This window comes from Loxodonta africana, chromosome 14 (genome assembly GCF_030014295.1).
Source record: "Loxodonta africana isolate mLoxAfr1 chromosome 14, mLoxAfr1.hap2, whole genome shotgun sequence".
Taxonomy (NCBI): domain Eukaryota; kingdom Metazoa; phylum Chordata; class Mammalia; order Proboscidea; family Elephantidae; genus Loxodonta; species Loxodonta africana.
In genome coordinates, this window is record NC_087355.1 from 74274233 (window position 1) to 74285406 (window position 11174).

Here is an 11174-nt window from a genome sequence, read left to right on the forward strand (position 1 = left end):
ATTAAGTTGCAGGATGCTGGGGAACTGGATTGGTTTGCAGTTGCAAAATAAACGGAACCGGGCCTTAGAGCTTCTATGTATTGACTCCTTCGTTCTTGGCGATTGCTGACCGCCAGGGGCTGGACCGCTGATGTTTTTGAGGCCCACCGAGGGCATCGGTGTTGATATCACTGCAGACAGCCCTGTTGGAAGGTTTAACTTAAAAAGAGCACAAATGTGCCAGGCTGATGGGGAGCCTTGTGGTTTATTTTAACGGCACCACTGCCTAGCTGCACAGCCAGGATCACTCACGTTAACATCAAAGGGCCGAGGGGGTAGGACGGGGCAGAATCAAACAAGCAACTTTAAAAAGACCTTGAAATGTAGGTAACTCTGGTCTGTCGCCTTAACCCCTGAACTGGATATTTGAAGCACAAACACAACAAAAGGAAAATGCTGGGGTGGAGGAGGGTGAAGGAAACCATGTGCAAAATGCTGTAGACCCAGATCTGATTGACTCAGTAATAGGAAAAGGTCCGGCTTTGAAAACCACATGAGTAGGAAGGCTGTATGGGGTTGCATATCACAGCTGCAGAAGATAATTTTCCCCTGGGCCACTCTGTCCAACTTTTTTTTTTTAACTTTATTGTGTTTTAGGTGAAAGTTTACAGTGCAAATTAGTTTTTCATTCAAAAATTTATACACAAATTATTTTGTGACATTGGTTGCAATCCCTGCAATATGTCAGCACTCTTCCACCTTTCCCTTTCCACCCTGGGTTCTCCTGGTCCATTAGTCTAGTTTTCATGTCCCTTCCTGCCTTCTCATCGCTGCTTTTGGGCAGGTGTTGCCCATTTGGTCTTGTATACTTGATTGAAGTAAGAAGCACGTTACTCACATGTGTTTTTTATAGGCCTGTCTAATCTTTGGGTGAAAGGTAGACCTCAGGTGGGTGTGGCTTCAGTTCTGAGTTAGCAGGGTGTCCAGGGTCTATAGTCTGGGGTGGGGGGGTGGGGTTCCTCCAACCTCTATCAGACCAGCAAGTCTGGTCTTTTTTGTGAATTTGAATTTTGTTCTACATTTTTCTCCCGCTCTCTCTGGGACTCTCTATTGTGACCTCTATCAGTGCAGTTGGTAGTGTAGGTGAGCACCATCTACTTCTTCTGGGCTTAGGCTGGTGGAGGCTCTGGTTCATATGGTCCATTAATCCCTCGTGCTTACTCTGTGCAACTCTTAACTGCAACCTCCCCTCTCCCACATTTCAAGTAGGGGTGTCACCTTCTGGAATTAATGGATCTCTCTCTCAGACAACCCTGCTGGGCCCTGCCCCCAAGTACATTCAGATGCATAGCCCTCATTGTCACCTCCCCAGTAGCAGTGCTGGACACATAGGGTGCTCTCAATCATTACCATTATTGGGATTTTAATACCATTGTTGGGTGCCAAGGACTCAATTCCCATTCACAGCGACCCTATAGGACAAAGTGGAACTGCCCTCAGAGGGTGTAAAGTGGAACTGCCCTCAGAGGGTGTTCTCAGCTATAATCGAGGGCACTGGGTTTTTAATCTTTACAACAGCAGATCACCAGGTCTTTCTCCCACAGAACTGGCAGGTAGGTTTGGATCACCAACCTTTTGGTAATACTATCGACATTATAATAATCAAGATCACTGCTTGTGGAACCTGATTGCCTGGGTTCAAACTCCAGTTTTACAACCTACTAACTTGGTTGGATAAGTTACTTAACCCCTCTGGGCCTCAGTTTCCTCATCTGTAAAATGGGGATAAGGATAGCATCGACCTCATAGGGCTTTTCTGAGTATTACATGTGCTAATATATGTAAAGCACTTAAAGTAGTGCCTGGCATATAGTAAAACCCAGAAAACCAAAGCCACTGCTGTCGAGTCAATTCTGACTCACAGTAACCCTATAGGCCAGAGTAGAACTGCCCCCATAGGATTTCCAAGGCAATGGTTTTGGAAATCTTTATGGCAGCAGACCGCCACATCTTTCTCCCATGGAGCAGCTGGTAGATTGGAAACGCCAACCTTTCAGTTAGCAGCCAAGCACTTAACTACTGTGCCAACAGGGCTCCTTGGCATATACCAAACCAAACTCTGCCATTGAGCTGATTCCAACTCATAGGGACCGTATAGGACAGAGTAAGAACAGCTCCATAGAGCTTCCGAGTCTGTAATCTTCATGACAGCAGACCCAGAAAAAAACCCAGTGCCATCGAGTCGATTCCGACTCATAGTGACCCTATAAGACAGAGTAGAACTGCCTCATAGAGTTTCCAAGGAGCAGATGGTCACATCTTTTTCCCACGGAGCAGCTTGTGGGTTCAAACTGTCGACCTTCTGGCTAACAACCGAGCATTTTAACCATTGCACCACCAGGGCTCCTTCCTTGAATATAAAACCAAACCAGACCCATTGCCGTCGAGTCGATTCCAACTCATAGCAACCCTGTAGGACAGAGTAGAACTGCCCCACAGGCTTTCCAAGGAGTGCCTGGTAGATTTGTACTGCCAACCTTTTGGTTAGCAGCCAAGCTCTTAACCACTATACCACCAGGGTTTCCTCCTTGCATAGAGTAAGCACTTAATAAATCTTATTCGTAGAAGAAGTAGATACCAAGTCAAGGCTCCTGTCTAGCGCTGGACCCTGACAGCACATTACAAACCTGCAATGTCGGTGTACTGTCTACTGACATTACTGAGGGCCTACTGTGTGCCAACCTATGCATTTTACATGTGTTGTATTAAACCTCACCACATCCTGGAAAAGGAGATGGTTGTACAACAACGATGTCACTTTACAGCTGGAGAAAGGCTGGCAGGCAGGACTCCTACCCTGGTTTTCTGATCTCCAAGCCTGAGGGTTTCCCTGTTCCAGCCTCCAGGCCTACTGCGATAAGGGCCTGCTGCCTTAACCTGAAGAACAATGAGTTCAGCTTACAGTCACATGCCTGAATTTAAATAGCCAGAGCACCCCCAACCTTAATAAGTGTTTGCCAAAGCACACATCTCTTTTGCCTCCTTTTTCCTTTGGTCTGTACTGGCCTTCAAGTCCCTGGCTAGTGCAAACAATTAACCACTTGACTGCTAACTGAAAGGTTGGAGGTTCGAATCCACCCAGAGGTATCTCAGAAGAGAGGCCTGTCAATCTACTGAAAAATCAGCCACTGAAAATTCTATGGAATTTGGAAAAGCATAGCGGTGATGGTTGCACAACACAAAGAATGTACTCAATGTCACTGAATTATATGAGTCATTACTTGCATAGTGCCTGGAGTCTTAAAAGCTTGCTAGAGGCCATCTAAAAAGACATACCAATTGGTCTCTATTCACCCAGAGCAACAGAGGAAAAAGGAGAGTTAGAAGTAGGAGGAAGAAAGAAGTGTGTGCCTAATTGCCTCCATGAACAACTACCTCCTTTGACGTGAGACCAGAAAAAATGGACGGTACCTGGCTACCATTACTGAACATTTCGATCAAAGATTCCATAGGTTAATCCTGATCAAAGGCGGAGGGGGAGGGGGGAATGCAGAACAGAATTTCAAATTTTCATGGACTCTAGGCTCTCTGGAGCCATGGAGGGTGGATGAACCCCTGAAACTATTACCCTGAGACAACCTTTAAATCTTAAGCCAAAAATATCCCCTGAAGTCACCTTAAATCTGAACAATACTTTAGCTTAACTAGGAAAAAAAGGTCTGCCTTGAGTGTTATGCTCTTTTAAGAACCAAACTGACAACAGTAACTGTAAGGATTAGATAGGAACTTTAGGGGGCAGCGATTTTATGTTCATGGGGGAGGAACAACTCTGAAAAGGAGGGTGAGAATGGTTGCACAACTCAAAAAATGTAATCAATGTCACTAAATTGTAATGTAGAAACTGATGAATTGGTGTATGTTTTGCTGTGTATATTCTCAACGACAATAAGAAAATTGATAAAATTTAGGAGAAAAAAAAAAGTAAAGAGATGATGGAAGAAAGAATATCACCAAGAGCCCTTTGGTTTGAAATTTAGGCTCACAAAACCTAAACTGGCTCAAGTATACCACTTTCTAGACCTGAAAGAAAAGATTATCTGATCATAAGTACAAACAGGGTAACAAGAGCATTATCGAACCTGAGAATAACCTTTTCCCTGGTACTTTACCGGCCCGTAACAGCAAACTAACAGGATGTGGAGGTTACAAATTTTATCAGCTCCTTGAAGTGAGTTCCCTAGGATTTCTACTTAGCAAAACTTGCGGACGTCTGACTTGAAGCACTCCCTGCAGTAGAAAGCAATTTAATCACAGGTCTTTGCAAAACCGTCCAGTTTAGACTTTTCCAATTAACCTTCCCCACACTGGGACTAACTGGTCTAGTGCATCTCTCCTGGCAAAAGCGTCAGGCAAATCCTTCTCCCAGAACCCTGATGAAGGTCTGTCTAACCAAAGTGGACTTTGCACCCACGTAAATGCTAACAATGAAAAATAAAATATCTGTGGAACAGGAAAAAAAAAACAACTGTTGAATTGGCAGATGTTTTGTTATGCATATTTTTACCACAATAAAAAAAAGAAGAAAACCCTATGGAGCACAGTTTTACTCTGATACACACGGGGCCCCCAAGAGTCAGCATAGACTTGAAGGCTTGGAACTAAGAACCGGACTCTTTCATGAGAAGGTGGAGCGTCCAACAGCTCCTGGAAAGGGAGTCTGGGAGAGTGTTCCCCAAAGCAGGAAAGGCCCAGATATGGGAAAGCACTTGGCATTTGTAATAAGGCCTGGGGTGAGACTGAAACCCTGGTGGCGCAGTGGTTAAGTGCTTGGCTGCTAATCAAAAAGTTGGCAGTTTGAATCCACCAGCTGCTCCTTGGAAACCCTATGGGTCAGTTCTACTCTCTCCTATAGGGTCACTATAATTCGGAATCAACTTGACAGCAATGGGTAACAGGGGTGAGACTGAATGGAAGGACTTTGAGCAAGAGAATAACAACATCAGAGCTGCACCCTTTATATTGCATTCTTTCCGCCATGTTAACTTTGAGCATCCCTCTAGCCCTTCCTTCCCTCAAAACATCAAGCACTCAGCAGGCAGACATCAGGATCTGATTAACCTGTAAGACCTCCCAGGCCTATTTGCTTGGTGGTGGTGGTTGCTTGTTTGTTTTTGATGGTTAGTATTTTTTAGCAATAAAGTTTATTTCATTTTATTTTGTTTTAGGTGAAAGTTTACAGTGCAAATTAGTTTCTCATTCAAAAATGTATACACAAATTGTTTTGCGACATTGGTTGCAATTGTTTTTTATTTTTTAATAGCTCCTAGGAGGAGGAACCCAAAGGAATGGATCCCTATTAGAGGAATTTCAACCACTGTGGTTAGGGGAAGAGAGAAGTCCTCCCAAAGCAACTCAATTAACCTTCTTCCCTTTGAGACTGGCCTGAGGACATGGGGTCAGACTCCGTACCACCATCTCCTGGCCCTGTGACTTTCAGCAGGTTGCCTCATCTCTGGAGCCAGCCTATATTGCCTCTGAACTCTTGGGAGTCCCTGGCTGGTGCAAACAGTTAATGCACTGGGCAGCTAACCAAGAGATTGACGGTTCAGGTCCTCCCAGAGGGGCCTCAGAAGAAAGGCCTGACGATCTACTTCCAAAAAAGCAGCCATTGCAAACGCTATGGAGCACCGTTCTACTCTGACACACATGGGGTCACCATGAATCAGAGATGACTTGACGGCAACTGGTTTGCCTAACTCACGGGCTATTCTGGGAATTAAAATGGCTGAAAAATGCCTATCACTTAGTAATATTACACACATGTGAGTTCTCGTCCCTCACGAAAGTGATTCTCAGCCTCGGCTGCACCGAGGGCCCTGGCTGGTTCCCAAACTTGGCTGCGAGTTGGAATCCCCTGGGGGAATTTTGAACCACCAGTGCCTGGACTCCACTCCCAGAGAGTCTGATTTAATTGGCTTGGGCTCTGGCCTGGATGTCAGAAGTTTTAAAGCCCCGGGTCATTCTAATGTTCCACAAAATTTAAGACCTCTGACCTAGAAAACTTAAAAAAGAAAAAAGATACCCATGATCAAATTCTACCCCCCAAAACAATTAGGATATCTGGGGGTTGGGCCCCAGCATTTCTTAGTGTAACATACATATTTTATTCCATCCTCATATATGGATACACAGCTCTGTGTGTGTGTGTGTGTGTGTGTGTGAGTACCTGGATTTTGTCACTGTTTTACAAAAGTAGAATCATATACACACGTTTTTGGATCTTGCTATCAACACCCAACGGTTGCTGTAGAAATTTCTCCTGGTTAACCATTATTGTTCTAATGCACCCTCCCCTCCTTTTTTTCTTTTGACTTATAATTTCAGACTTACAGAAATATTCCAAAAATAGTGCAAAGATATCCCATTTACCCTTCATTAGCTTGCCCAAATATTAACCTACATTTGTTCCATGCTTGAGTAGGTTTAAGGGGCTCCACAGGTGATTCTCTTGTGTGGCGATGGCTACACCAGGCCTCGCAGGCTGCTGCGATAGACAGTATCTGTGGAACTCCATTTAACGCAGCTGTGTGAGGTAGTTAAGACGTGCGTTCTGGTGTCAGGCTGCCTGGGTTTGACTGGCTCTATCCCTCGCCAGCTTTCACTGCCTCAGTTCCTTCATCTGTAAGGATAATAGAGGTGCTAACTCATTAGGCTGGTTGAGACGGAATGAGATTACTTAGACTGGTACTTGGTACACAAAACCTACCCAATAAAGGTTAGCGGCTTTTGTCTGCTAAAGAGGTTTTGATCATTATCGTGACTCATCTACAAAATAGAATTAGTTTCAGCCGACCCTGATGACTTAGTAGCAGAATTCTTTTAAGAGCCAAGGCAATAAAAATGAAATCTAAAAAAAAAAAAAAGAGAGAGCGGTGACCTAGGTCAAAGCTGACTTAGGACACAGTTGTCAGAATGGATTCCCCGTGGTAAGTTGGGGACTACTGTAGAGCCATGTAGACATGCTAGGTAAAATGCAATCAGAATCCCTTTAAATGCACGCAGAGCTAGCAAGAAAGAAGGGAAGTCCTCAGGGGCCAGAAACAAAAAGGAAGCTGAAAACCAGAAGAGAATGCATGATAACTAATGCCTTGGTTGCCCTGGGAGGAGTCTGTGGTTTCCATAATTGGGGCTTGAGTGTTCACCCCCAGATGGGACCAGAAAAGGCCCTGGACCCATGTGAGTCAGGGAAGTGCATCTGAGACCCACCTGCTGAGCCAGGACCCCATCATCACACAGCGTCAGCCACAGGTGGGCCAGGAAACAGTCTGCCTGCCAGGACAGGGAGCTGACCCAGAAGCTTGAAAGTCTTGGTCTGGGTTCCAAGCAGGGAAAAAAGCCTCCACTGAGCATGTGTAACCACACGATCGCACCACAGTTGGATTCGGGGTTTGAATTTATATTACCTGAATGGATTTGAAACACCCAAGCTAAGAATTCATGTGAAAAGTTGTTACTGCCTTAAATTTTCCTAGTTGCTGTTGAGTCAATTCCAACTCATGGTGACTCATGTATATCAGAGGGTTGTGCTCTGCAGGGTTTTCAATGGCTGATTTTTCGGAACTAGATCACCAGGCTGTTCTTCTGAGGGGGCTCTGGGTGGATTTGAACCTACAATCTTTTGGTTGGCAGCCAAGCATATCAGCCATTTGCACTGCCCAGGGACTCCTGATCTAAAATAGCCCTTGGTGATCTAACCCGTTACCTGTTGCTGACGAGTCGATTCCGACTCATAGAGACCCTATAGGACAGAGTAGAACTGCCCCCATAGGATTTCCAAGGAGTGGTGGGTGGATTTGAACCGTGGACCTTTTGGTTAGCAGCCAAATGCTTAACCACTATGCCATCAGGGTTTCCACTGTATTTTTTTTTTTTTTTTACTAGCGGAGGTAAATGAAAAATGACTCTGAGGGGACTCGCTCTCAATCAAGTCCTCACAGGATGCCCACAAATAAGGTCCTTTAAAATGAGTTCACTTTTCACATTTCTAAATTATACAAAAAGTCTACCCATTATGCTCAAAAGCCGACAGACACGACAAACAGCAGGATTCAAACTGCAAGAACTTAATTGGACAGTCTGATAGCAATGGAGGTATCTAAAACCATAGACATACAAAAAAAGGAAACAAAACACAAGGCACCATGAAAAAAGCACTTGAAAAATAACCAAACAGAACATCTAGAAATGAAAAATATAGTCACTGAAATTACCATGTATATCTGAAATGTATGTGGATAGATTAAGAGTAGACCCAGAGCTGAAAAGAGAATTACTGATAAGAAAGATCAGAAGAAGTTAGCACACAGAAACAAGTAGAAAATAGGAGAGGGTAGGAGCAAGGAGGATATACGGGAACACAACAGATCACTAGTTCCAGGAAAAGAACAGGGAGAATTGGGGAGGGGAGTATTATAAGAGATAATGGCTCAGAATTTTCCAGAGCTGATGAAATACAGACATCCTCAGATTTAGGGAGCACAGTAAATTTTCGACAAGATAAATCCAATGAATATATTTTACTTGTAAATTCTTATTCTGAAAATTGTAATTTGTACTACATACTCACTTCCTTCAAAGTAAAAAAAAAGTAAAAGAATAGGAAAAAAATGTATTTCCTGTAACATCCTTGTCAACAGAGGTGCGGTAAACTCACCGTGATGGGGATTTGGTGCACAAGCTGGAGGGTAGTCCAGCACAGCAGCTCTGTGGACAAGATCCCCCGGAGTCACTGGGCTGACACTCCTTTCCTTTTCAGATTTCTCTTTTAGGCTGTTTATTTGGAGTTTTGTGACAGCAGGGTACTGGCAGGAAACAGATGGCCCCCTCAGGCTGGGTAATGGAGGAAGTTTAAAATGAGACCATTTGCAAGGGCAAGGGCAGGGCTGAGGGAAACTGGTAGACAGGAGCAGGAATCGTCACCACCCCGAAACTGAAGGGCAAGGAGAGGGAGTGGAGCCTGGAACCCTGTGCATGGAGAGGGCTGCCTAACAGGAGCTACAGCCCTCGGTGGAGGGATGCAGCCCACCTGCATAGCACGCAACTGGACCCCGACAGAGGCCAGGCTGTCTGGTTTGCCCAGGAGAGTCATGGTTTACCCTCATTGTTCTCTATCAAAAGCATCCCAGTTTGGACAATACATCGTTTGATCACTTGCCCAGAGAGCCTTGTCGGGACAGTCCCTAGGGGTTAGCTTCCTGGGGAAACAAAGCAAAGTAAGGAAGGATGGAGGGTGGAAGATGTGCGGGGGCGGGGGGAGAGCAATGGAAAATATTCAGTATGAGCATCTCTTTGCTCAGTAGCAATTTTTTAAACAGCTTTATTGAGATACAGTTCACACACCATCCTTTGAAGTGTACAATTCGGTGATTTTTGGTAGATGCACAGTGTGCAGCCATTGCCATCATCAGCTTTGGAACATTTTCATCACCAAAAAGACACCCTGTATCCACTACCAGTCAGTCTCCATTTCTCCCCAAGCTCCCCAGGCCCTGGCAATCACTAATCTCTACTGTCTGTCCTTATGGATTTGCTTATTCAGGGAATACCGTATAAATGGAACCATACGATACATGATCTTTTGTGTTTGGCTTCTTTCACTTAGCAGGATGTTTTCAAGGTTCATCCATGTTGTAGCATGTATCAGCACTTCGTTCTTTTTCATGGCTGAATAATAGCTCATTGTATGGATGTACCACATTTTGCTTATCCATTCATCAGTTGATGGACACTGGGTTGTTTGCACCTTTTGTTGATTATGGATAATGTTCCTAGGAACATCCACGTACAAGTTTTTGTGTGGACGTATGTTTTTTAATTCTCTGGGATATGTAGCTAGGCATGGAATTGCTGGGTCATATGGTAATTCTATATTTAACTTTTGGAAGAACTGTCACCTGTTTTCCAGTAAATGGTTTCTTATTCCATGTCATTTGTAAGGTTTATTACAGCAGGAAATAAACCTTACGAATTATATGGAATAAAAAGCTCTGACGGAGTCATTGTCAATCTATTCACAGCAGTCCATACCAGCCATTTGCACCCAGGGGTTGTGTTGCTGTGTTGCCCCGATCGGCACTGGCAGCACAACAGATCCTTCCATTACCTTGCATTGCACACAATAACAAATTTTTTACTGATTTTTTCCATGGCATGATCTTAGAGTTTTTAAAATTCATATTAGAACAACCTCGTTGTTTAGCTGCTTCTAGCACTAATACTCTCAAGTAGACAAAATTGTACTGTAGCCAATTAATGTTCTGACTATACATCCATTTCTTATTAGTTTGGTTAGCAGGAGTCTGTCACCAAGGGTCAGTCTAACTCTAGGTTCACTGGCAAGTTGTTTGAGCTTTTCTTTGAAACCAACAGCAGAAACAGAGGGATGGGAGACTAGTTTTTAATGGGGACAGTGTCGTGTCTTAAAGTAGAATAGTAGAGTTGATTTTGGGGTCATAGGGACCTGAGTTCAAATCCTGCTGTTTCCATGTTTCAGCTGTGCCTGTGAGCAATTACTTGACATATCTGTGTTATCACTGGTAAAATGCAAAATATGATCCACTTGTCAATCTTGAGGAAGAGTCACTGAGTGGCACAAATGATTAGACACTCTATTATTAGCAAAAAGGTTAGCAGTTTGAACGCACCCAGAGGCACCTTGGAAGACAGGCCTGGCTATCTGCTTCTGAAAGGTCACGGACTTGAAGACCCATAGAGCAGTTCTACTCTGCACATACGGGATCGCCATGAGTTGGAATGGACTCGGTGGCAGCTAACAACAACAATAAATTTGAAGATTATAGTCTCAAGGTTACTCTGCCTAGCAGACACTCGGGAGGGGTCGTTATTATTAACCAGGTACTGCTGGTGTTCCCTGTTTAGATCTTCAACAGGGGAGGTTCTGTTTGGGGGAACTGGAGTGAATTAGGCCTCTGGGCCAGGAGACATTTAATCAATTGTTTCAAAGCAGTTCTTCCTTGTTTACTTTTAATAATGGGTTTGCTTGCTTTTAATAATAAGACTGAGAGCCAGCCCTCCTATTTTTTTAAGCTTATGAGCAAATGGATGCCTGTGAGCTGAAGCTCAGTGGTAATCTGTGCAGCCACAAGTGGCCAGCGGCCTCGACCAACAAGTGAAAA

General features: G+C 44.2%; 1 protein-coding gene across 4 annotated transcripts in view; it reads right to left on the bottom strand.

Annotated features, from left to right (window-relative positions):
* The window catches only part of MTSS1 (MTSS I-BAR domain containing 1), a 202483-nt gene extending 193679 nt beyond the window's left edge, over positions 1–8804 (bottom strand). The window contains exons 1-2 of one of the 4 annotated variants that reach the window (XM_023545979.2): positions 8693–8804; positions 6440–6658 (exon numbers count right to left, since the gene is read on the bottom strand). In XM_023545979.2, coding sequence (XP_023401747.1) covers positions 6440–6553 — 114 coding nt within the window. In that variant the 5' untranslated portion in view covers positions 6554–6658; positions 8693–8804. The remainder of the gene's footprint in view (positions 1–6439; positions 6659–8692) is intronic. The other 3 variants (XM_023545983.2, XM_023545978.2, XM_064268055.1) reach the window with 3 other exon arrangements.
* Between the last annotated feature and the right edge of the window lie 2370 nt (positions 8805–11174).